Here is a 26,893-nt window from a genome sequence, read left to right on the forward strand (position 1 = left end):
AACGGAGGTCACTGAGGCTGCTGTGGGGTGAGAGTGATCTTCTGCAGGCCTGCAGAGAACTGGCAGAGCTGGCTCTACCACGGCTCTCCCAGACCTCTGGTCATTTGCCACCTGGTTTTCGTCGTGAGCACCTGGCAGGGTTGTTTCTCCAGGAAAACAGAGCCTGCATGAAGTGTCTTTCTTCAGCCTTTAATGTGGAGAGGAGAGCACCAGGCGCCCAGCTTCACAACCTGTGCTGCCTTCTCTCCTCCACTTTGCTTCACCGGGTGCCCGGCCGGCCACGTCTGCTTTTCCTGAAGGTTCTTTTGCAATTCTTTAAATGCCACTCGTCTCCTCTGCAAAGGCTTTGGCCATGAGCCCGAGTGAATGGATGAAGGGAGACTCTTGGGTACCAGCAGTCCACACTGCTAAGTTCATCAGACTCATGGCATCTTGCCTTTGAACTCTGCCCCAGGGTAGGGGTGCCAGGAGAGGGAAGGAAGCTTAATATCCTATGTGCACTCAAACACAAGGACACAGTGGTGGGCGTCATTTGCTGCGGAGGCTAGGCAGTTCCCAGGGACAGCCCCTTCTCTTTCAAGGCCAGCATCAGCAGTAGCCATCACCCTACAGAAGAGCCATGGTTGCCACGGAGAGCACATGTACTGGGCTGACCTCCCTGAGTTTCAGGCTAGCATCTCCAGCTGGGGATGCGAGGTTCCAGTGAGTGGGCTATGTGTCCAAGGCCTGTTTCCTCCTCCTTTATGATCCTGGCTGTCTCTCCAAGGCACTTCCCTGAACTCTGGGCACCATGAAGGCTGACTTTCCTTACACTTAGGCAGGTGGGCCCCTGTGCCAGCATGGGCCAGTTCTAACTGGTTTGTAGCCCATGTGTACCCTCTTATCTTTTCACAGAGGCTTCTGCTGGGGCAGTAGGGTGAGATATAAGGCAGCCCCACACCTGGGAAGCTTCTCTGGGAAGACAAGCCCGGGGTGAGGGGGGGACAAGGTAAAGATCAAATACACTCTCCACTTAAAAGCCATAAGGCCCAGGTGCTGACTTGGAGGGTGCTCACCGAATGTTTCCTTTCTTGGGGTTAAACAAGAGGGGGAATCCTGCCGCCCACCCCATCAGAGAGCCTGCCAGCCTTTCATGTGGGGCAGCCTGCTGGAGAGGGGGCAGAAAGGCCACCTGTCTTCCAGGTGTGGGTAATCATAGCTCAGTGGCAGGGAAATGTGGGGGAGGGGCAGGGAATGCCGGCTGGGGCTGGGTGGGCCCCGAGCCTCTCTGGTGGTGAAGGTGGGGTTCAGGCATTAGGGACTATGTCCTCCGGAACCAGACCTGACAGTTTGTGAGTCCTCCTTTCCCTTTGATGGGGCTTGGAATTTAACCCACGAGGCCTTGGGGACCTGCTGACCCCATCTGTGTATTCTGTAGACTGAGGTTGAGAGAGGGAGCTGGGCTCTGGCACAGTGGTCACCCATCTTGTAGACCCACTGCAAGATAGTCTCTCCCATGCCAGGCCATCAGCTTTTCTTGCATTGCCCCAGCCAAAGGCTGATGCCCAGGCGTCAGGCTAAGTCCTCAGTGACCTGGAAGGCTTCTGTGTCTGTTCTTGGCTGACAGCACCTCATTACAATGATCGCTAGAGGCCATACCCTCCCTCTGCCTGCCATGTTTCACCTCTCTGCCTTCTCCATTCCTGGCCCTCACTTCCTCAGTGGGGAGCCTATGCCCAGCTGTGCAGACCTGGTGGTAGTGGCTGTTGGGGTCTGCTTGGCTGGGCAAGGATCCTAGCTAGCATTCTTCAGCCTGCCTCTGGCAGACCTGCTCCAGGGGCCTGCCTGTGGTCTGTGCAGCCACACGCATGGTTGGATGAAACTCCCAATTCCCCGAGTCCTCCCTAGCAAAGGAGCTCCCTGCCCCAGGAATGCTCTTCTATCCATCCCATTGGGGCGGAGCCTGTCCCATACCTTCCTGGGGACCTGATCAAACTGCTTCTTCGTAGCTCCCAACTACAGTCTCTATTTTTACTGTGGCTATGCTGTCACTGTCCTGTGACGTCACAGCCAAAGAGTCCCTCCTCTAGACCACTGTTTCACCCTGAGTAGCCAAGTGCTTTTGGGAGAACATTCCCTGAGCGGTTTGGTGCTGGGCCTGGTCTCCAAAGGCCCTCCATCCTCCTGTAGCACCAGGAATCACTCCTGCCCTCTCTACCTCAGCCATATTGCTCCAAGTGAGGGATACCACACAAAGCAACACATTTAGAGCCCACCGAAGTCCCCTGAGGGGCACAGGCTGGCAGGGTGGGACTGCACATCCTGTCTCTAAAAGTTTCCAATTAGAAGCTCCTGGGTGCTGCTGAAGGCACTGTCAGCCTGTATACTGCTCAGCTCCTGTCTTAGAGGACCTTAAATACAGCCTTACCTCTTTGTCCCCCAAGACTAGAAGTCCACCTACATCTGATGTTTGCTCACTACTGTCTCAGAGAAGATACTGCTGTCCTTACGATGGGTGAGAGATGACGGTTGGAGTCTATAGCAGAATATTCCAGGGTTTGGGGTTTCTCACCTTGGCCTTCTCTGGTTTCCATCTCAGTTCCTGAGCTAAGGTTGGACCTGGTAAAGCCTGCATCTGTCCACCAGAACTATGGTACTGGAGTGTAAGGGAAAGAGAGTTTCTCTCAAGGGTCAGAGGCAAGCTCTTTTATGATCATGGGAGAGTTCCATATCTCTCTGTGTCCTGACTCCAGGTGAGAGCTACTGGGCTCTACCATTGGCTGTCCCACCCCTTCTGCAAGAGAACCACCTTCTAGAGGAATAGCCCTATTCATCTGAGAAGGTGCCCTCTTCTCTGTTACCCTCAAAAGGGCTCAAAGCAGTCCAAAAACCTGACACTTTTGGGAACAGTACCGAGGCTCAGAGAAAGTGTTTGCTTGTGTCAGAATGGCTGTCTCGCCGTGGCTCAGCAAGATATAATGAGAGGCCTGCGTTCAAGAATGATTCAGAGAATTTCCAGAGAGAGACTGCAGAGCACCAAGGCTACCTCTGGGCAGCCCTGGTGACTTTATGGTCATAGAGAAGCAGCCTATGTGTCCGGGTCCTACAGTCATAAGGGAGCTGGCATGCTCACCCAGCCATGACACATCAGGCTGTGGAGGTCACTAGACTAATCCAGAACTGGGGCCTTGGTGATAGATCCCCAGGGTGGCCTAGTGGACAGGTGGAGGGGTGTACCCATGGTGGCAGGGCCCTCACAGAGGGATGCAAGGACCAAAGGCGGGCTGTGTGGGAGCAGCCCCTCGTGCAGGTTCTGCAGGTTGGCACCGCCATTGATCAGCAAGTTCCCTGAAGAACCGTCTTACCCAAGTGAGGCTTAAACTTGAGCTGAGGAGTCAGGACAGGCTCCATGTACGCACGGGCTGTGCACGCATGGGAAACCCTTTACACATGGATGGACATCCTGATCTGCTCGTGGCGACGACGGTGTTCACCATGTGGTTTTGGAATGGCTTTGGAATACACCAGGGTAGCGGTATGAGTTCTCTACAGGCTGGTCTGTAATTGTGACCAATTCACTCTGGGTGGCACATTTCAGACCTTCTGCACATGGAGCCTGGCATCCACTGTCCACTACTGAGTCACTGAATAATCCTTTCTGAGTAGCTCTGAGCTGGGCAAATGTGCTCAGGACCCAATCCTGGTCTCAGGGAGACTACAGTCTAATGGGCAGCCCAGAGGCCACTAAGACAGTGACTTGGCCACAGAGATGAGCTGACCTATCCAGGAGCCAGCTGCTTCCCAGTGGAGATGGTACAGGGCTAACACCTTGCTTTTCTTACTGGCTTCTGTTGGGTGGCCCCTTTAGTTAAAAATGAAGTCACTGGGGCTTAGAAGCCCACAGTCCTATGCTTTCTGAAGCCCAGCCATCAAGATGACACTATTTGGTTGGTTGTCCCCTCATCCACCACACGGCTTCAGGAGGAACCATACCTGGCTAACACTTCTATCCAGTGATCAGCACAGGTCCAGCATGGTGGGGGTGGCTCCTGCTCAGTGATAGAATAAGCAAGTGGGGGCTTGGGAGGTTACTCCTAAGGAGTAACCCAGGGCATGGGGAGTAAGTCCAATCCCGTGTCGGTCCTGGCCAGGAGGAGAAGCGCTGAAGCTGGGCTAAGGAGAGTGACCCCAGGGTTCACGCCCAGCAGGGCAGAGTTCTGTGACAGACTGGCACGAGAGCTGGGGACAACCCATTGGCCAGTGTGCCAGACCTTGCTTCTGCAAGCTGGAGGCTGTTAGTCAAAGACCTGACTCTTCTTTCTGGAACACTGGCTCCCACTTGTGTGCACCCGGCCTTCCTGAGGGCTTGTCAACAGTGTAGTCTTCTCCTCCCAAGAGGCTCTGACTGGGGTGTATGTGTGGGTGGGGTGGGGATGGGAGGTTCTTCTGTGGGCCCAGCACCCAGCATCGGGCCTATCCCTTGAAGACCTGACCCTGACGGGGAGCTGTCGCAAGCCCTGGTTACATCTGTTTGGGCCTCAGTCAGGGTGGGTCCATCTGCCCTTTAGCCTTACAACTGGCTGTAGCAGCTGTGAAGGAGCCAGCCGCTGGCCCTCTCCATCTACCTGCCGACTGACCTCTGACCCTCTCCCCTCAGCTGACTACTGACCCTCCCCCAGCTCCCTTCCCTCTCCCTGGCGTAGCTGTTACACAAGGTCTCCACTGGGGGCATCTCAAGTCCATCTGTCATTAGAATTGTATGGCAGGTTTGTATCAGTCACCGTGTTGGGCATAATGAGCGAGGTCTCTCTCTCATGCTCTGTCCTGTCACTCGGCAGGGAGTGGCAGAATGCCCGGGTGGGGCCGGGGCAGGGGAAAGTGTAATAAAATGAGAGGTTCAGAAGTGTAGGACAAGGTTCCCAGGGGAAGCAGGAGAGAAGACTGCCTACACACAATGCTAGTACCACCCAGGGCTGCGCCGCACCCATGATGCTCCGAGGGTCTGGCAGGCCTCAGAGGCAGCCTTCGTGCCCTCTGGACTCTGTCTTCATAGCACAGCCTGGTGGTGCTGAGGCCCGATGAGGCCTGGCTGTGCACCATCCTACAGACCTTAGGGAGACGAACTACTGTTAAAGCAAGTATCCTCTGGAGCGCCGAGGGGTCTCTACTCTAGGGATTCTGGGAGCGCCAGAGAAGAGCTGCACCTAAGGAGGTTGGGATGTTTGCATGATTGCTGGGAATGCAAAATCCAACTTGGAAATCCATGTTTGCAGAAGGAGACCTGGAAGGAGCTGGAGGACAGGAAAACCCAGGAGAGAGACCGAAGCCTGCGGAAGGACCAGGTTCTTGTCTATACTAAGTAACGGCCGAGGCTTTTCCTTAAGTCAGAAGGCAGGAACAGGGGCTTTAAGATACAAGCCCGTCCTGTCCTTCCCGCTGTGAGGTCCAGAGTTCCGGGAAGACGAAGGATGCTCACAGGAGGGGAAGTTCACTCCTGGGAGGGGGAAGGGGGGTAGGAGTGTCATGTCTGTTCTGTGCATGGCTCAGGGAAGAACACAGCCAGGTCACGCAGCTGGTGAACATCTGGGTCTGTACTCTTCCAGGTCACATGGTTGGTGGATATCTGGGTCTGCGCCCTTTGTCTATGTGGGGCTGTCCTCGGGGCTAGGCGTGACACAGTGCTCTGCAGCGGGCAGATCCTGTGCTGAGTCTCCATCAGCGGCTGTTAATATCCACTGAGCATGCCCTCTCCTGCCCCATGCACAAGCACGCAGGGCCACAGTGTCCAGCTGCAGGGACGGTGTGTGCCACTAGGGACCTGCGATTAGCCAAGAGGCTGCTCAACAAAGCCCCAGTTCAGATTTCAGTGGCTGCCCCAGAAAAAAATGACCCTTGGGCTAGAGTAGGCAGTATGCAGGGTCTGAGGGGGGCCTCTATACGAGGCAGCATGCCTTTTCTCCCAGCTCGTGAGACCCTAGGGGTGGAGATTGCTTTCTTGGAAGGGTCTAGATTATGGGTTCCTGGCCGATCTTTGGTAACCCCATACTTAATTACACAGCTCGGCAGGAACAGCTGACCAAGGTTAGGCCAAGCACTCTCTCCTCACCATGGACCTGCCTCAGGATTGATTCCCTGCTGGTGTCCCCAGCCCTGCCAAAGTGGGAACACTGAGGAGAGGCCTGTATGTGAGCACCAGATCCGGGCTACACAGGGCCAGAAATTGCACACAGGGCTCCTTCAGGATCCTCTTGGGAACACAGCTTCAACCCTAAACCAAGCGAAAGGGAAACCAAAGCTCAAGGATGGGAGATGGACCCTGGCTGGTGTCTGGGAAGCCAAGAAGGAGGCCAGGTCTGATGGCAGAAACTGGGCCAGAATGAACTGGAGGGAGGCGCCCCTGCTGCGAGGTTGGACTTCTGTCTAACCATGGGGTCCATGCTATAAGAACAGCTATATATCTGTATCAACAAGCTCCAACTTGGAGGAACCGGAAGCCGTTCCCCTACTCTCTCCCTATCCCCCGCCTCTGACTCCCGCCATTTTGTCCATGGCAGTCTCGGAACCCTGCTTGAGAGAGACCTGAGAGACAGTCTGCTTGCCCTGGCCCACATGCTCAGTTCAGGGGGACTTGGCTAGAGAGACTCAGAAGACAAGTGGAGGTGGGGGGACAGGCCGGGTCTTTCCCAGGAAGGTAGGCTGGGAGGAAAGAACATCATGGGTTTGTCTCTTTCTACACTGGTGAAGACCGGTCTGGATCAGGGTGGAGGAGGGTCACGCTGTTTTCTTGCACCTTCCATTTGTGGCACGGAGATATACATGGCCACTTGAGTGCTGGCAAGACTGGGGCTTGGTTAGCAGAAACATCAGGAGTCAGGCACGGGCAGTGTAGTTAGTGGTACAGGGCTCTGAGGTCACATATCGGAAGGTTTGGGGGTTACACGGGTCAAATCCCAAAGGGCAAGGAGCTGAGGAAAGCGGTAAGGATTGTGCCAGGGAGGATGGCTGTGCCTCCAGCTAAGTACTAGTGGGGCGAGAGACAGGGAGGAGGCTGGGTATCTAGAGACAGGCAGTGTGGCAGGGTTGTGAGATGCAGCCACAGGCCCAGGCAGGAAGAGGGTATACCCTGAGAGGGCTGAGGTCAAGAAGCGTCAGAGTGTCAAAGGTGCCTGGGCCCAACTATGACAGATAGAACATGAGTCATGGGAGAGGAGGGCCCACATCAGGGTTGCCTTCCGCCTGTAAGGCTCACCTCACAGTGATGCTATCCCTCAGCCGGCTGCTAGACAGTAGAGAGTCCTCTAGCCAGGCTTGGTCTCCAGGCCCAGAAGTGCTGCTTCTGTGGCTTTGTGTAGCTCCTGTCTTTCAAGTCTCAGTTTCTTTATCTGGGGGCAGCCAGAGGTACCCTTCCTCTTTTCTTTGGTAACCCCGGCAGGATTGCCCACCTCTACCCATTCTACGGTTCGAGAGCCAAATCGCCATTAACTCCCATCAGCCCCAGATATAAGCTGACTGAACTCAGGGAGGGAAATGACTAGACACACGTGGGGTCAGTCTAGAAGGTGGGCGTAACTTGGTCACCCGATCCTTTTCGATTTTGCCCAGTTTCTGGAGTTCTGTGGGCAGTTGGGTCCTGTGAGCACAGAAGGGGCACACAGGTGACACAGAGCTGTACTGAGGCCCAGTGGAAGTGTGATTGGGACATCAGAGCTGGAGGTAGCCTTACCAGAAAGAATCATCCTAAGTATGGCACTGGGCAGTGATGGGTGACCCACTGAGGCAGGGAGCTCAGGACAGGAAGAGGGTACACCCAGAGGGACAATGCCCATCCAGATAAGTGGGGTGTGGGCTGGGAAAACGAGGCGTGGGGAGTAGAATTGTGGTGTGTAGTTGCCAGCAGGGAGTGGGCAACTTGTAGGGAGATGCGAGTAGAGTCCAAAGCCTAGACTCACGAGGCTTGAGACAGTGTGGCAGTGTGGACCCCCTTAGTATAAGCCATTGTCACCTTTAATTTCCCTATCCCACAGTTCTCTAGCCCCCTACCTCTTCCTGGACCTTTCACAATGCAGCAGACCTTGGGGTGCTGTCCTGCCTACCACACTCTTCGACCTCCAGCTCCTCTGAGGCTGGTTGGGTAAGTGCGAGAGACGAGAGACAGAGATGCCCACCTCAGACTGCTGGAGAAGGCTGCACCAGGAAGCTCCTCCCAGCAGGACACACCCCCCGAAGGAAGCTACCCTCACCCCCATTAGCTGCTTGGTCAGGCACTAGAGGCCTTGGTGGGGGAAGTGGGAGAGTGGAAGGGCAGAGACAGACACTGGGAGACAGGACTGGGGGAGGACAGGCAGAGCCAGTGCTGGCTTCACCCTGCCCGCTCACCTACCAAACTCACAGCTGCCCCCACTCTTGGGCTTGGACTCTGGGCCACCTATGCCAACAGCTGGCAAAAGCTGCCCCATGCTAGCTGCTTTTCCCACATGGGCTTATATCGTCTTCCTGACAGCTCTAGTGGGTATGCAATGTGCAAGTCCCAGTGCAAAGATGTCTCCCAGAGAGCTAAGATACAACCCTGGCAGATGTGGCTCCCAGGGGCCTTGTAGGTTGGCTCCAAGGCCAAAATCGTCACCTCTCTTCCAGATCTGGGCCTTGCCTATGCAATGCCTGCTGCTGATGGCTCATGGACACTGGGCTGGATGGAAACTCTGGCCATCAGGGGGAACATTTATGAAGAGGGCCTTTCAAGTACAGAGGGACAGGGAAGGCTTTGGGGGGCAGGACTCCTATCCCTGTAAACCTAAGACACCCCCTCTCATACTAGGCAGTGTCCTATTTACTCTGACACGCATAAGTATCCAGCATCCATTCCCAGACAGACTCCAAGAGGAAGCAGGGAAATGTGTGCTTGAGAAGGTTGGGTAAGAGAGGTGCAGAGGTCAGCTAGCGTAGAGCAGCTCCTCTCTCTGTCCTTATCAACCATGTCAGTGCCACCTCAGTGAAGCCTGGGTGGAGTACAAAGTTGGAGTCACAGCCCTGGCCACAGGCCTCCTGCTCTCCCGAGGGCTCCTGTAGAGCCCCGGCTGGCTGGCTGTAGGCTCTGCTCCTTGGTGCCTTTGGGAGAACAGACTAGAGCCTGCACGCCTGCTAACAGAGCTTCGGGTTGCTCTGTGAATGATGACTGGCTTTGGATTTGGTACCTGCAGGAGCCCACCCTAGCTGTGCTCGCCTCCCTTCTCAGGACTTGGGGCCTGCAGGCATGATTTGGGACAGATGCCTTTGGGGTTGTGGGGATCCAAGGAAGCAGCACTGTGGAGGAAGGGAGATTTGGCAGAGGGACTGAAGACACTAGGCTGTCAGAGAAGGGGGACCCCACTGCAAGGACTGAGCGGAGGCACAGCTCACACTGTTCAGTAGGTCTCACATGAGCAGGTCTGGCTTGGGAGCTTCTGCTATGGACAGGAAGACTGGGAACCCTGGGCTGGATCAATGAGAGAGAACCAATGTGGGCTGTGCCTTAGCAGAGGGTCCTCAGCCTTGGCCGGACCAGTTATAACCCATAAGACATGAAGGCCATTGCTGACAGGATTGTGTTAAGGGCCCTGTGCTGGGAGGCCTCCTTAGACGGTTTGGTCTGAATGGATTCTATTTCTCCCTGCTCTCTGGAGGGTTCTCGCCCCACCCCAAGAAGGATAAGGATGGCTTCATTGGAGCTTTCTCTCAGCCAATGGGCTAATACTCTGTTGTCCCGCCAGGGATGGAGCCACCTTTGTCCTGAGAAACCATTGTAATGTTCTCACCTTCTGTAATGTTATCACCAGGGTCGGTTGGCCTTTCCTGTCCTGTCTGGTGCTGACAGGAATGGGGCTCTGAGCCTGAAAAGCTACCTGCACCAGAACACGAGTGCTGCTGCAGGATTGAGCCCAGGCTGGGCCACGTCTAGCCTCTAAACTGGGAGCCTTGTAATCAAAATAACACAGCTTGGGCAAAGAGTAGCAAGTCCCAAGAGGGAGCTGGGGGGCTTGGAGACTGACACGTCCCTCTATGGGTCACATCCTCTGGATGTGTGTGTGTGTGTGTGTGTGTGTGTGTGTGTGTGTGTGTGTGTGTGCATGTGTGTGTGCGTGTGCATGCGTTTTGGTTCTGGTTCACAACCATGAGGGTGATAACTGACTCATAGGCATCTAAGGAATATGGCCTCTGTGGTCAGGGCAACAGAGTCTCCCTTGGAAAGTTCCTGGTTCTATCAGTTAGAGTGGGAGATGTAGTCTCGATCATGCACATCTTTGGTGGAGCCCAGGATGAGAAGCCACTGCCAGAGCATTATATGACTCTGGGCTCCCACAGGGAAGGGAGGCTCTCTCGGCTGAGAATCAGTCTGCTCTAGATGTGTGGAGAGCCCAGAAAGCCAGAGTGAGAGGCAAATTAGGAAGTGGGAGGGGGGCGGAGCTTTTCCCTTGCCATCCCTTCCTGAGGGGTGCACCTTCAGCCTCTAGCTTTCCCCACTCCACAAATAAAACCCATCCACAATAACTCCGGGCTGAAACCTGCAGGGTCATCTTGGGGGTTTTATGACAACAGGACATGTGGTCTTCACTCTAGTGAACCCCAAGTATCCTGGCCTGCCTTATCACATCTTCACCTTGACCTCTGGTGGAAGCTGGTTAGTACAGGGGTCAGTACATAACCTAAGGAGCCAGGTAGCCCAGGCCTTGGCCTATCACAGAATTTCCTGTCCCTCATTTTCCTCTCCCGCTGCCAGGTGCTTTCCCTTGGCCTGTCCTCCCTCCCTCCTGTCTCGTGATCTCAGGGGCCCAAGCCACCTCCAGCCTCAGACTCTCCCAAGGCATTCCCTCTCTGAGGCCAACACCATCAGCTTGACTCAGTTCTAGCTCCCCTCCCTCTCTCCCTGTCTGTTTGTCTGTCCGTCCACATGTGGCCTGTCTCTGAATCCAATGCCCAAGTATGCTCTGACAAGAAACAAAACAGGATGCTCACCTCTGCTATTCTCCAGATCTGTGTCTATTTAGCACAATAAATGCCCTGAGTGCTGTCCTGCCTCACTGGGGGGTCTGAAGTCCTAGAGCACCCCAACTCTCTCACAGGGGCCTCTTTCAGAGAGAAGTTCTGAGAGTTCATATACTTTCCAGCTGGTGCCTCCACACTAGTGTTACAAAATGAGGTGACCTCGCTAAGACTTTCATGCTCTGACCTCCAGGACCCGCATGGCCACAGCCCCTAAGGCCCTTAGCTGTGTAGGGTAATGAGTGACCTGGGGCAAGCCAGGGAGACTCAGTTTCCTTCTCTGAGAAATAAAGACTCTCCTACCCAATCTTACAGCTGGAAAAGTTTATCCGAGGCTCACAGTGCCACCGAGCAGGTTGAGACAACCCTGGAGGCTGTAGCTGTGAGGCCCAGGAGGCACAGGCAGCTGGCACTGCCTCTAGGCCAGCCACTTAGAACAGGGACCCACTGATGGGTGGGGGAAGGAGGGAATGCGAGGTGGGACCCTGTACTAAGAGTGGGTTTTTTCCCATCCCTTTCTCCTCAGGCTGATCTAGCAGCAGACTGAGGCAGCAGGTCACCTGAGAGCAAGGCCAGAGTTCCATGCTGCACAGAACCCCTCCCACCCGGGTCCCAGTGGCCACCGAGTCTCAGTGTGGCACCCTTGAAGCCTAACATTTGCGTTAGTTTCTACGGGAGCGGAGGTGGTTTATACTCTCAGGCCACTAGACATGGGTGCTGGGTTCTTTGCTACAATATGCGAGCAAAGAAATCAGCGTGTTCGATGGAGGGCAAACGGTTTTACAAAGGAAAACAACGAGTTCCCATCTGCGTTGGGGCCTCCCCGCCTTCACATGTAACACATGGAGACCCCACACCTCACACACAGACACACATCCTCGTGCTCACCCACATGCTAGCACATGAACGGGCTCGCACCTCCCCGCCAGCATCTATCTGTACACTCACGAATCAGTGCCCAGGTTCTCATACTCCCCGAGGCTGGCGTGTGACACGTGACCGCATGCCGGGACCCCCCCAGGCCAGCATTCATTCACACTTACCCACACACCCAAAAGGGCAGGGAGAACAAAGGAAGTGGAAGAAAAGTGTTACCCATGAGGAGCCGCCGTTTCACACGCTTGTCCACATCAGCTACTGACGTGGCATTGAACTGAGAGCGCTCAATTGCAGCCTCATCCTTCTCTAGAACACAAGTAAGGGACAAACACGGAGCCAGTGGTTAATGAGAGCCCACTTCCCGCGGCCCAAGACAGTCAGCCTCTTGGCGTGGCGCACACAAAGCCAACACAGCATGCCGGGTCAGCGCGGTGCCCTCGCCAAGGGCTAATCCCAGGAACTTCCAGGCGGGTGTGCTCAGGGCAAAGCAGAGAGGCAGCAAGGGTGGGAGGGATTGCATGCAGACGAGGAAGGTGGCCACGACACAGACCTGGACACAGCGGGCACACAGGGCCCGTGTGCAGACGGGCGGGGTGGGTGGCTGGGGTCAGAGCAGGAAGCCCGTGTGGAGGACACGGATGCAGACAGCATGCAATAGGCTCACAGAGAGAAGCGGTTACAGGTCCCTGTGGCTCTAGCACGTACGACACAAAAGCACAGGACAAGGGGACAGGTTTGCGAGGTCTGGTGATGGATATACCTGCGACAGCAGATGCCCTGTTACAAGGATGCTGCCACTCATGCAAAGTTAAGGACAAAACTCACAGAGAGACACACACATACATACACACGGAACGCTGGATCCCACTGGACAGACAGAAAATCCAGGGATCTGGGCAGCACTGGTTGCCTGCTTGTCTAGAGGACCAGAGCTAAACATTCAAGTGCTTGACAAGGGCTGCAGAGAAGGATCCGTCATTTTTTAGGAGCGTGCGGGAGGGAAACGGCCCGGGCCGGCCAGGGAACCCCCAGTCACTGAGCACAAAGCTGTCCCAAGATGCTTTACTGGGCCTGGTGACAGGGAGCAAAGCGGGACAGGAGGTTTCTCATCCTGGCCAGGAGTTGAAGCCACAGTGGCTGGAGCTGGGGTGGGGTCGGGTGGGATAGTTTCTAACAAGAGGGGACGGACAGGAAGTGTGAGCTTGGGGAAAGAGATCCAAGCAGGGACTGTCACATGCAGCAGACATTAGAAAAAAAAAAGACCAAAAATAAGATGAGACAGGGTGAGTGAGGAAGACACAGGCAAGAAGGGTTAGACCCAGGCTGGAGTTCATCTCCCCAGCAGCTGTCTGTGCTGGTCCAGCCGCTGCAGGGCAGGCTCGACTGGACATGGGAGAATGGGACAGACGAGACAGAGGGGAGACCGGAGTGGCTCAAGGGAGCTCTGGGCAAGACAGTGATGAGAGAGAGAGAGAGGTCAGAGGACAGGAGGTTCTAGATGGGATCAGGCTGCAATAGAGACACTGGTCTGACACCTGGTTTGGTTTTTAATCTTTTTTTTTTTTTTGATTGGTTGGTATGGTTTTGGCTTTTTGGCTCTGAGAAATGATTAATGAATGTCAAGTTGTCAGACAAGACAGGCAATCAGGGACCATCACGAGAGAAGCAGCAGGAATGGGGTAAAACGAAATCAAGAATGGCTGTCTGAGAGAAGAGACCACACAGAGGAAGGGAGAGCCACCACAGGCAGCAGGATAGCCCAACCACAGAAGGGATCACCTAGGACCCCCTTCCCAGCCTAGCACCCGGCTTTCCAAGACACCAAGGAGCAGCGACAGGGGGAGGGATAAGACAGCAGCTTTGGGGACACGGATACATACATGGGTTCAGCCAACACCTTTCTGTCACTCAAAAGCCCCTCAAGAAACACCCCTCAGGTTGATCATAAGAAATGGGGCCATAGCAAAGAAGAACCAAGCATGACTCCCACCGCTCATCTTGGGTCCTAACAAGCAGACATTTGACTCCAAGGTCTAAATTCTTTTTCTCTTAGTTTTTTTTTTTTAAATCTCGCTATTATTATTTTCGAAAAGAGGGAAAAAAACATATTAGTAACTATTGCACAAAATAACCACAAATGTTCAAGCTGCCCTTGGGGACGTGGGCCTGGAAGAAGGAAATGGCTGGGTCTCACTCAGGACTCCAGGGAGCAAGCAGGTGAGAGGACAGGAGCTGCTGAGGAGAGGGACTTCGGGAGGGCGAGGAAGTCCAAGGGAGAGCCGGCCAGCTCAGAACGAGAAGCAGTCCCAAGCGCACACGCCCCGCGCAGGGTGCACGCCCCACCCTCACAGTGAGCCATGTGCTAGGAAACTCAGTTTCCACCTGGCAGCCTGCAGCACCCTACAAGTGCTCGTGCAGAGTCATTGTGGCTGCCAAGGCTTTTCCACATCAGAAAATTCCAGTGCATTAGGGACAGATGACACTCCCCCCCACCCCCAAGCTGAAGCGTCCTGCTGCAGACAATAGGGAGACCCAACCTAGATGTCCCTAGGGAACTTGGTCCCATGGGACCAAGAGACCCAAGGTAAATCCTCATAGAAGCTGCCCTTGGGATGCCTGCCACACCCATTGGCCTTGTGGGTGCTTCTTCTTCTTGTCTCCCCTTTGTTTCCTCCAGGATTGGGGGACCACACAAGGCACCTGCGGGGGCAGTGTGGCACAACGTGGTACTAGGTTATAGTGCCTACTTACCGATGCACGTCCGACCATCGGCGTGTAGGGCGTACTTCTGGTGGCAGCCACACATGGGGCCCGTGTCCGTGTCCTCGCAGCTGTGCTGACAGCCTCCGTTTCCATAGTTACAGGTTACTAGTTAGTCCCAAAGTGTACACACGTGTGTATAAACAGAACAACAACAGAAATTGTTAGTTTACAGGCACTGGTCATTTTTTTTGGGGGGGGGGCGTGGGGGTAAGGAAGTAGAAGTTTGAGGTGGCGAGGGAACGGCATTTCGAAGACAGATGGTAGTGGAGACTCATCTCTGTCCCTGAGGCCCTTCAGGGTATCAGTAGGAATGAATGCTAGTATCTGGAGGTGAATGAGGAGTAGACTTGGGGCCTCACATGGGAGAAAGGGAGAGGCTAGATGCACATGCAAGACACTTTAACCACATTGGTCCTGTTGGGGCAAATGCCTGTTAACATTGGGACATACAGGATCAGTTGTAGGGGAGATGACAGCCGTGGTTCAAAGTGATATTCATTTTCGTAGTTCTTACTATCTATCCACTCTCCCTCACAGCCCTGACCCTGGAACTCAGCAATGCCGAGATAGGCAGAGCTTAAGCAAATTTATGTCATCTGGGGTGTATGCTGGGAACGACCTACATTATGTGGTTGGTGATGTCTGTAGCCGGACAACCTAGGGCCCTTCATCCAAGATGCTCCCTGGCAGCCTGCACCCAGAAAAGGCCAGGAGCCAGTCTGAAGTAGGGAAATGATAAGTTCAAGTTTATTTAAATGACGACTGCCACTGTCTGGGGCAGGGGGAGGAGAGACCACCAGATGAGGACAAGGATCTAAGTCAGATCTCTCCCAGGGGCTCTTGGAGACTCTTTATTACTCGAGGTGGCCAAGATGGCTGCCACCTAAGTGTCAGGACATCATGTCTCATAGAGACCCTGAGTGGATGTCTATTCTCTGTCTGCATGCATTATCCACTTATGAAGTCAGTCTGAGGCCAGGCCTGATTAGAGGAGCATCGAATTCCAGATCTGAGAGCTTCGTTAGTCGTGCCTACTAAGTAGGTCCGTTCAGATGGCTGTAAGGGGAGAAGTCACTGGAGGTGACATCATGGCTTCCACCCACGGCAGAATGGACCTCTGCAGTCACGTTTCGCACATGTTTCTCCTTAGGAAGGGATTATCATGACCCTCTGGGCTCACTTGTCACCGTTGGCCCCTGGACCTTGGACAAATGATGTCTCCATAGCAGGTAGAGACAGAATTTAAATGGCTGGACAGGGTATCTATCTGGCCTCTCAACACAGTCTTCAGCAGCCAGAGCCTCTCGGTGGTGTCCTCCTCTTGACCCCACTTCCATGGAAGTTAGATGGCCCACAGGATCTCCTCCATGAAGTCTGTCCTTTCTACACTTAGGAATGGTGGTGACAGGCCCCAAGTTTCCCCAGCCCAGCGTTCCCTCATGAGAACAAAAGCCCAGGGCTCAGGAGCAGGACCTGCTTAGGTCTCAGGGGATGGGACAATCTTAGGATGGTCATTATGCTTTGGGGTTTTGTTTTTGTTTTTTTTTTTTTAACTGAGAATTCTCTTCATAGTGGTCACAGGGGGATCTTGGAACAAGGCATCCAGAGTACCACAGACAGTTCTCTGGCTCTGCATGCTGGGCTCTGGGAAGACCAAGGGGTAAAGGAATGTCCTCATCTCTGAAAAGGACCCTTGACTCTGGAGGGTTAAGGGTTGGGGTATGGAGCCCTAGTCTTTCTCTACTAGTATAGAGCTTTCTGGCTCCAGCCTGGGCTCCTGACCAACTCTAGAGTCCAAGGTTCTTGAAATACAAGTGAGCTTGGGGCTCACGCAGGTCTTCTGGGTCCTATGAGCTGATCATCATCATCTGCCTTGTTTGAGGAAGGGTCTCTTCTTGTTTACCACTGTATATCATGCTAACTGACCTGTGGGCTCCCAGGCACTCTCCTGTATCCTCCTCTCATCTCACTACAGAAACACTGGGACAGCAAGCATACAGTACTATGTATCTAGATTTACATGGGATCTGGGGATTTGCTCTTCCAAGACAGTGTTATTTTTTTTTCAAGACAGTGTTTCTCTGTGTACACCTGGCTGTTCTGGAACTTGCTCTGTAGACCAGGCTGGCCTGAAACTCACTGAAATCCACCTGCCTCTGCCTTCTGAGTGCTGGGATTAAAGATATGTACCACCACACCAACACCACCCAGTTTTGTTTTTTTTCCCCAAGTCATCTTTAACCATGCCTCACACTCAGAAGGGACCAAAACCAGACCCCCTGGGTCCCATCTTCCAGGGAAGCCATAGGGCTTGTCCCAACTCCTTAGAATTAGGCTTTCTATACCTAATCAGGAAGGGTGGGGGCTTGGGAACCTATGGCCCAGGACATGTTCTAGGCTGGGCTTAGACCTTTTCTGACGCTGTGGTGACTAGGGTAGAGGTCTTCGCTTTCCATAGACTCTGGCTTCTCCCCAGTCTTTCCAGCCAAGCCAGATACCCAGAGGAGCCTTTTGGGTAAGCCTTCTTGTGGGGCATTTGTCTTAGATGGATTAAAGTGGCAAACTGGTCCAGTGAGCTCACTAGCGCCCTCTTTCTAGTGTTGGCATGGAGCAAGTCTTTAGAGGCTGTGCTGTCTGGGGCCTGTGCCTGCCTCTGCCCTCACTTAGCACGAGGACCAGGAGAGCCATTGTCAGCTCCATCTGCTCTGAAAGTGGTCAGATAGCTTGTGTTTCCTTTGAAGTTGGAAGTCTCCATCTGTGGGGACAGGCCAGGGTCCAGGCCATCTTTGTTCTGCCTTGGTGACAGCCAACGTGCATGTCTCTGCTGTTCCTTGGGAAAGAGCTGGGCGTAATGAGAAAGGCTGGCCCATATCCTGACCGTAGGCAGATGTTATCCTTGAAGTACCAGAGCAATTATCTTCTTCATCAGAACAGATGTTTGCGATTCTGCCCCAGCCGCATGCGGTCTGAGGTGGTGATAGAGTGCATAGATTGTGCAGGGCTGAGGGGTGGAGGTTGGGGGTGGGGCTCCTGTCTGTGGCTTTGGGGAAGCCATCATCCATGCTGACACGAGACCTTCTGGCTGTGTGGCTGCTTTGAGGTCACCCATGCTTTGTAAATAAGCCCACTAAACTCATTGGCTCCCCAAGCTGGACTTGGGCGGAATCGTACTCCTGTCTATCAGTATCTAGGGCGAGCGGGCACTCGTTAACATCTCTGAAGGAAAAGTTCACGAAACGCTGGAGATGAAAGTGACTTCATTTTGGGAGCTGCATAGGTAGCATGGGAGGATGGAGCATGAGCCCCAGGGGACAGGGAGAACAGCAGGCGCTCATGGGTCCCCAGGGCCTTGGCAACTGTTTGTGGAAGGTGAGCTGGGAGAGTCACAGTGGCTGGGGATGGTGGTCCAGCTGTCTCCTACCCAGACTAGAGGAATAAGGGAAAGCCGTGGTCTTTATGGCGGCAGCGTCAGTCAGCTCAGAAGCTGAAGCCCAGGAGGCCGGGAGCACATCCTCAAGAGTCAGAAGAGCCTTCTCTGGCCTGTTTCTGTATCCAAGCACGAGGCTGATGAAACCTGGTTCCGCTGAGGTATCCCCATGGCCAGTTAGCTGAGCCCGCAGCCCAACGCCTTCCCACTAAGCTGTTGGCAGGGTGCGTTGCATCCGGTGCTCTGGAAGCCTCTGGAGGTCTTAAGCTCCTGTTTCCTTTCCTAGTTCCATTCCTACTCAAGCGCTGGATGCCCATGGTAAGAGGTTGGATAGGGATGGGAGTGGTGGAGCACGCCTTTAATCCTGGCACTCTGGAGGCAGAAGCAGATGGATCTCTGCCTGACCAGCCTGGTCTACGTCGCAAATTCTGGGATACAGTGAAACCCTATCCCATAAAACCCCCAATAAAAAGAGGCCATACTATGTTGAGTCCCAGGACAGGTCTCCTCCAGGCAGGCAAGCAGGCCTTGAAAAGGTCCCTCTGGCCTGCTGCTTTCTTCAGCTATGGGGCTCATGGTTGTGCTCAGCCCTGTGGAGGTCCCTGATTTCTGCTATGTATGTGTGTATATGTATGTATGTATTTATGCATGCATGCATGTATGTATATGTGTATGTATATGTATTTATGTTTATGTATGTGTGTATATGTGTATGTGTGTGTATGTGTGTGTATATGTATGTATGTATGTGTGTATATATGTATGTATGTGTGTATATATGTATGTATGTGTGTATATGTATGTGTGTATGTATGTATGTATTCATGCATACAGGTATGTTTGTATGTGTGTATGTATGTATATGTGTGTATATGTGTGTATGTGTATGTGTGTATGTATGTGTATGTGTGTATATGTATGTATGTATATGTGTGTATGTGTGTATATATGCATGCATGCATACATGTATGTTTGTATGTGTGTATGTATGTGTGTATATGTGTGTATGTGTATGTGTGTATGTATGTGTATGTGTGTATATATATGTATGTATGTATGTATATGTAGGTGTGCATGTGTGCATGCATGTATGCATGCATGTATGCATGCATGTACGTATGTATTGTGTTTGAGACAGGGTCTCATATAGCACAGGCTGGTGTCAAACTCTTTAGATAGCTGAGGGTGACATTGGATTCCCTTCCTGTCTCTACCTTCCAAGTGCTGGAGTTACAGGTATGCACTACCATGCCTGGCTTATGCGGTGCTGGGAATGGAAAGAACCCAGGCAAGGGTTCTTCTTGAACTTCTTGGGTTCTGACCTTTTTACCTGGAAAACTGTCAGCACTGGGTCCACTTCCTCTCATCCACCCCCTGTCATCCACTCTCCTTTATACTCTTTATACTTCTTTATACTCTTCTGTCACCTAAGGCTTTTCAGGCTGATAGACAAAGTGGGGCTTTAAAGATTCTGAGTCATGGCCCTCTTCCCCCACAGGAGAGTTTGACCTCAGGGCTCTATACATGGTCCAAGCCAGTGCCTAGGGCTGTGTTGATGGTGTCATACCAAGAATAGAAAACTCCAAACTGGGAGGTCATGACCCATCCCTCCAGCTTCCCCAAGCCCCTCAGCTGACCCCAACCTCTACCCCAGGGTGCTGAGATCCCTCCCTGACCAATGCCCAGCACCCACCACTACAGAGCAATGGTAGGAGACAAGTGGGAGTATCTGACCCATTTGCCTCCATCTACCTACGTGTGCAGTCCTTCTGGTTTTGGGCAAGGTCAAAGCCGGGCCTGCAGTCACAGGCTACCCCACCTTTGGGCGTCTCCCGGCAGATGTGGGCACAGCCATGGTCTTTGTTCATGCAGTTCATACCCTCTGAGAAGAGACACAGACAAGACAGAGGTTGGAGACCAGCAAAAGCAGATGAGAGAAAGCCTCAGGCTGTGGAGACGTGACGTGTAGTGCCCCAGTGCAATGGTGGGTGTGTTGGGTCAGCTACTGTAGGCAGCACTCAAATATATATGTGCGTGTGTGTGTGCATGTGGTGTGTGTGTGTGTGTGCACGCGTGCACGCTCGAGTGTGTGTGCACAATCACTCAGCCACAGGTGCATTCTGCCACAGTGCCCAGGTCCCATATGGTACAGGCTAAATGACCTCTCTGAGCCCATAGGCACAGCTCCCGCCTGACATCAGATTGTAGGGTTAGGTGTGTAACATTCAGTTGGGACCATTTGGCCTCTCTCCTCAGATGCCAATGACTCCATGCTACCTCTGTATCCAGTAAGTACACTCTATTTCCTCCCTGTCTGCCTGGAGTGGCTTGAATCTCCTTACGATGACCCCAGTTGATGTTTAATCTTCTTGGTGATTTGTGAGGAGTTTCCAGAATTTATGAGGTCAAGGGTCAAGTGAGAGGTCACAAGCCCTTCAAGAGGACACAGGGAGATCAAAGAGCAGAAAGCCACTATGTGCTACACATGGGCTCTGGAACCTGATGTCACCTCCAGCTGAAAGAACGTGGTGAGTGAAGCTGTCTGGGAGAGAGGAAACCCGTGAGGTGGTAACCTCTCTTCCTCAGAGACCACACTGGATCCTTGTACGAGGGGAAGAGAGTGTAATCGTGACCCTGTGGACTGTACATGGGCCATTAGGAACTCAGACATATTTCAAAGGACAAGTGTCTGGTAGTTGTACTGTAGACCAAAAGCGTCTTGGGCTGGAGGTGTGGCTCAGCAGTAGAGTGCTTTGACTAGCATGCTGGCAACTGCCATGGGTTCTTTCCAAGTGCCGTGAAAAAAGGTAAGGGGGAAAAAAGGCAGTCTAAAGTTAATTCACAGATGGGAGTGAACTACGGCTGCATTTTGTTCAATGCCTGATTATATCACACTCTTTCTTCTCTCTCCCTCTGATTTGCTCATCGGTTCAAGCCAAGCTGCTATACCAGTGCAGAGAAAGGATCGCCCACTGACCCACAACGGACAGGCAAAGCACCCAATGTACCCACGGAAGCAACACTGGCCCTTTTCCTCTCTTCAATTCCCAACAGCAGAACACAGTGACAGAGATGCAATGGCCCCTATTCAGTAGTCACCGGGAGGGAGGTGACCTGTGGCCACCGCCCATTTCTGGGCAAACACACCTCAGCTGGTCACCACTAACCAGGGTTGCTCTTGAGCCAATATGAGCCAATCCTGGCTGCAGCTTTGTTAGAAGGCCCCTGTGGGCTAAAGCGGGTGTAGACATTAGTTTGGCTTCCCCATAAGCCGTGTGTGTGCCTTCTAGTCTCCGAGCCTCACCTGTAAACACGCATGATACCGATACCCTCATCCTGAAGGATCAGGCATAAACACCTACCAAAGCCACAACCGGGAAGATGCCCAGTGCAGACCCTGGCCTGCTTCTGCCCATCTGAGAGGGAACTCCCTGACCGGTGCTAGCTAGATTCAGAGGTGGCTTCAGGATAGGAACTTCCTTGGCCACCCAAACACTTTTGGTTTCCTGGGATACCCTCCCTGACAAGCAGCCTCCTTGATTCATGATGGGAACTGCCAACCGGCAGCTCACAGCCTAGGCCACACTTACTCCTTTCTAATGTGGCTGCTCCTTTAGCTCTCCAGTGGTTCAGCTGTGACTTGACCATTGGTCCCCTGTCCCCATGTACATCTTTCCGAGGTCCACAATCCCATACTGCGCTCGGAATCCCCTGGATTCTCTTTCCTGGTTCCTTTCCTCCCGTCTTCCACAAATGACTTCCTAAGGCTACCCCTGAGTACATCAATTCCATACAGCCCCTTGACCCCCAGGTTATGTTCCAGGTCACAGTGATTTTGCAGAGCTGCCCTGAGCTAGCCCCGATCAATGCCCCAACATACCTGGTTTATCTTTCCAGGTAGGGAAGAGCCCAAATGCTCTGTTTAGCTCAGTTTGTCTGAGATGAAGAAAGGGAGATTGAATTTCCATTTCTAGTCAAAGCATTGCAACTTCTGAGAAGCCCCACATGTCACCAGGCAGCCATGGATTTGTCCCCAGGGAGCTGATGTATCCCTGAGCCCTGGAGCACAGAGTGCCACACTTTAGAAACTGCCATGCCTTTTCCTCTGAGGGTCTGTCATCATCAAATCTTTCCTTTCGAGTGCCCAGTCATGAGCCAAGGGGTCACACCCTGGAGAGACTCTGGGGTAGCAGTCTAAAAACCACTGTGATGGCTACAGCCGATGGTCAGCAGTGTGGTTTCAGGAAGGGACCAGGGAGCCATAGAGCTGGTCTTGAGGGTGCAGTCAGAAGTTTCCTCTCAGTCTGCCCCAAAACTGGTGTGCGCATGATGCATGCATGTGTGTTTGTGTGCGTGTCTGTATGTGTGCACATGCATGAGCTGGCACACACGTGTGAAGGCCTCTGTCCCCCACTGTCACCTTGAGGCCGAGCCAAGGCTCCTGAGCTTGGTCTCGTATCTCAGGCTCCAGTACTAAACCGGCCAGTTATAATCTTGGTTGTATTTAAAAGTTACAACTTAAAACTTGCTGCCCGCAAACATAATGATTTTCACCAAAAACCCATATTTTCTAAATCGAGGAGAATGCAGGCCCAAGAGGCATGAATTTGCAACAGGCACGCAATGTACTAGGTACCAGCCACTCCTGTCTCATGAATGTGGTTCGGACTCCAGATTGGAAGCTGCTCCCCAGCCTCTGTGACCCCTGTCTGGCTGCTCTGACAACGTTGGCTGTAGATGGTTATCCCACCAACCTATGTACCTCTCAAGCACAGGCTGTAGCTACTCATTCTGAGCCCATGCATACTCAGCCCTAGGCCCAGGGCCCGGCTGGGGTGGCCTAGCATAGCTTCTGTGGCTCAGGACTGTAGGCCTTGCTTATCTGTCCTCCTGCAGATCTATACCCGGACCATGTCTGCTCCCGAGAGGACACACGCTTCCCGACACACCTTCCTAGGTGTAGGCATGGGAGCCACATATGGCAAGTTCAGAGAAAGCCTGCTTGTTTCCCGCTACAGGGGAGTTGAAAGAATTTCAGTCCTTCCTGGAAATCCTGGTTTTCACATGCCTGGTGCCTGCCAGCCCAGGCTGCCTGCCAGCTCGAAGCTAATCTGATCTGACCCATCCAAATCCAATTATGCTCTGCAAATGTGGGCTGAGTGTCTCCTTAGTGCTAGGCCGGGTGGGGTGCAATGGGGAGACAAGGCCCTTAGCTGCCACATCGATTGCCAAGTCCAAAGGGAATGAGCACATGCTATGGGCAACTCACCTCATGTCTGAGCCTCAGCCTCACCTGCTGGGCAGAATTAGAAGGCTGCGGGTCTTGCTTCCAAGGCGGGACAAGTGACTACAAAGCTGTCCTTGGACCTGGACCTGGTCAAGAGGAAGCCATGGAAGGCTGTGACCAGAGGGGTGAAGTGCATGTGTCAGGGGGGCCTCTGCATGCTTTAGAGGGACAGGGTTGGGCTGGAGAGATGGCTCAGTGGTTTAGAGCGCTGACTGCTCTTCCAGAGGTCCTGAGTTCAATTCCCAGTAACCACATGGTGGCTCACATGGGATCCTGTGCCCTCTTCTGGTGTGTCTGAAGACGGCTACAGTATACTCACCATATATACATACACATACACATATACATATACATATACACATATACATATACACATATACATACACATACACATATACATATATACACATACACATATACATACACATATACATATATACACATACACATATACATATACACACATACATATATACATACATATACATATATATACATATATACATACACATACACATATACATATACACATATACATACACATATACATATATATACATATACACATATACATACACATATACATATATACACATATACACATACACATATACATATACACACATATACATATATACATATATATACATATATACATACACATATACATATACACATATACATATACACATATACATACACATATACATATATATATACATATACACATACACATATACATACACACACACATATATATGTATGTGTATATATATATATAAAATAAAATCTTTAGAGAGACAGGGTTTCAAGCCAGGAAGTAGGTGAAAGCTGTCAACAGAACCCTGAGAGGGATGAAGAAGCAGTTGGGAGGGCGGAGTCTTATTTGGGGCGTCTTTTATAGCCTCTTCCTAGAGCAGTGGCTCTCAACCTGTGGGTTGTGACCCCTTTGGGGGCTGTATATCAGATATCCTGCCTATCAGATATTTACATTACAATTTATAACAGTAGCAAAATTACGGTTACAAAGTAGCAACAAAACAATTTTAGAATCGGAGGTCACCACACCGTGAGGAAATGTGTCAAAGGATTGCAGTATCAGAAAGCTTGAGAACCACTGTCCTAGAGTTCTCTGGAAGACAGGATGCATAGACCGAAGCCCCCACTATACTGCACTGGCTCAAGTCTGAGAAGGGGGCACACCTGCTTTACAAACCACCCATGGAAATGGGTCAGTGTGGTGGAAGATGTGTCTGGCCACATCTGGCCCAGTGCCTCTTTCCGTTGCCTTCCCTGGATCCTTTGCGAGACCCCATGGTGCCTTCCCACTAGGGACTCTTCCCATAGGCTAGGAGATGGTCCCATGTGTAGAGATGCCCTGCCTGCCAGACCAGCGTGCATGTCAACGTTCCCTCCACACAGGTCTGGCACCTTTATCCCAGTTAGAGTTGGAATATGTGCCTCCCAAGGGTCATTGCTATAGCAACTTCATCAATAACATCACTTTCTCAGTTCTTGTCCCTCAAACACAGAGGCGAACAATGGCCTTGCTCCACCCCCTCCCCCAACCCCCTCCAACCTGGAAGGAAGGATTTGCTCTCCCTTTGCTTCCTCAACAGAAAGTAAAAGTGCCAAGAAAGAGGCTGGGACCTTAGGGGGCTTCCACAGCTCAGAACTGCCCCAGCCTCTCAGGGAAAAGGAAGCGTAGCTTGTGGACTTGGAAAAAGCCCCAGGGAGGCCAGGTGAAGGGAGTATAGGGCTGATCTGGGGAAGGGAGAGGGTGATGGAACCCATGGGGTGCCTGCCTGGGGGAGTCATATTTTGGGTCAACCTACAGATATGTCATCTTGTCAACTCCCCAGGGCAACCTTAGAGGGATGTAAGCTGGGGTACCACATGCCCTCCTGAGGCAGAAGCATTCCCTAACAAGTATAACAGTATCTGTCCATGGAGTGTGGGTCAAATCTACTGTCCCACGACCCAAGCTGTCACAGAAAAGATGTGTGTGTGGGAAAGTTGTTCTCACCTATAGCCCTTTAGACTATAGACAAATCTAGATTTAGAGGGGCCCTGGCAATTGCTGCCTAGACTCCCAGATTCCCGTGAGACCATGAGTCACTGTTGGGAAGAACAGTGACTGTGTAACTTCGCCCACCCAGACCTCCTCTTGCAGACCTCCTTAACGGAACTTCTTGGTGGCTGAGTGCTTGGAAAACCACAGCTCCAGCAGGACAGATGCTGTCACTCATGAGAGGTAGGGCCACTTGCCCCAGGTCTCCAGGGGCCACTCTAATGCTCACTCACTTCTCATTCCTGGTCCCCACTCGGCAGCTTCTATGGTCCCTTCAGAGACACTCCACACTCACCTCCCTCATCTCCTTGCCTCTCTTTCGTCTGGAACATACAGGGAGGAGGGATTTTCCCTCTGGGCCTCTCAGGGTCTTGGGTCCCGACTGGGTGAGAAGGCTGGCTCATCCCTTGTGCCTGTGAAGCACTCTGCTCTCTCTAAAGGACTCAGTGCCTCCCCACCAGAGCCTCAAAAGGACAGCCCCTGGGTCCTTTGGGGGTTGATCTGCCCCCTCAGTGATCACTGCCTGCTGAGTACGGATGGTTGGCTCCTGTCATGCTGGTTGAGGTGGGGGAAGGGCTTGCTTTCTAGGGAGCTCAGCACCCCAGCTGTGGCTTGGCTTGCCTGGTCATGGGGACCCCGAGAAAGCTGCTTCCAGGAAGCAGGACTTTTCACATACTGTAGGGAGGACAGATCCCAGGTGTTTGCAGACACATGTGTGCAGATGTGTGCAGTTACCAACGGGGATCTGTGGCAGAGGTGGGCGGTGTGAGTCCCTTCCTCACTGTGGCCTCCCACAGTGTGTTCTTACAACCTGCTCAGCTTCCTACCTGTGAACCGGGAAGCCTTGAAACCCTTTTCTCTTAAGAGTGCTAAAGGGTGGGAAAACTGGAGCTTGCGGGGGCCAGCCTCCCTGACAGCCCCTCTGTGAGATGCAGGCCTAACCTTCCTTCCTCCTCAACTCTTGAAGTTTCTCAGGCTGGTCACTAGGTGTCACCACAACCAAGTTGAGGCCTCTCCAAGGACCGGGAGGCAGTTTTGGAGATCTGGCTGGGAGATGGACTAAGGTGAGCTGGCCTTCAGTCTAGCGGGCCACACTCACCCCCTCCAGCAAACAGTCCCAGGGCACACCTAGCTAGACTGGATTTCAGACAGAAGTGGTATGGATCATCCTTACATGTAAAATAGTAAGTCTCCTGTGGTAACTCTTAGATCTTATCCCTTCCTACCAAATCTCTGAAGGAAGTCACATGGACAGGTTGTCCCATGTCACCCCTTAGTTGGCCTCAGACCTGATGCAGAAGGATCCCAGGTCACTGTCTGTGACCTCCTTTTTTACAGGGCAGCTGTGATCTAACAACCCCTGAGAGGACAGCAGGCCTCAAACCACTTGGAGAGCCTCTCTGTAGCCCACAGTTCAAACCACAGGCCACTCCTACCATTTAGTCTAATCTAAAGGTTTTGCTTACTGAAT

General features: G+C 52.6%; 1 protein-coding gene across 5 annotated transcripts in view; it reads right to left on the reverse strand.

The window, feature by feature from the left end:
• Scube1 (signal peptide, CUB domain and EGF like domain containing 1) overlaps nt 1-26,893 on the reverse strand; it is a 121,960-nt gene that overhangs the window by 36,526 nt on the left and 58,541 nt on the right. For 3 of the 5 annotated variants that reach the window (XM_039079288.2, NM_001134884.1, XM_039079292.2), the window contains exons 5-7: nt 19,821-19,946; nt 14,626-14,742; nt 12,091-12,180 (exon numbers count right to left, since the gene is read on the reverse strand). The exons of 1 other annotated variant lie outside the window; for it this stretch is intronic. In XM_039079288.2, the coding sequence (XP_038935216.1) occupies nt 12,091-12,180; nt 14,626-14,742; nt 19,821-19,946 (333 nt within the window). The remainder of the gene's footprint in view (nt 1-12,090; nt 12,181-14,625; nt 14,743-19,820; nt 19,947-26,893) is intronic. One more of the 5 variants, XM_006242092.5, reaches the window with a different exon arrangement.

This window comes from Rattus norvegicus, chromosome 7 (assembly GCF_036323735.1).
Source record: "Rattus norvegicus strain BN/NHsdMcwi chromosome 7, GRCr8, whole genome shotgun sequence".
Classification (NCBI taxonomy): Eukaryota; Metazoa; Chordata; class Mammalia; order Rodentia; family Muridae; genus Rattus; species Rattus norvegicus.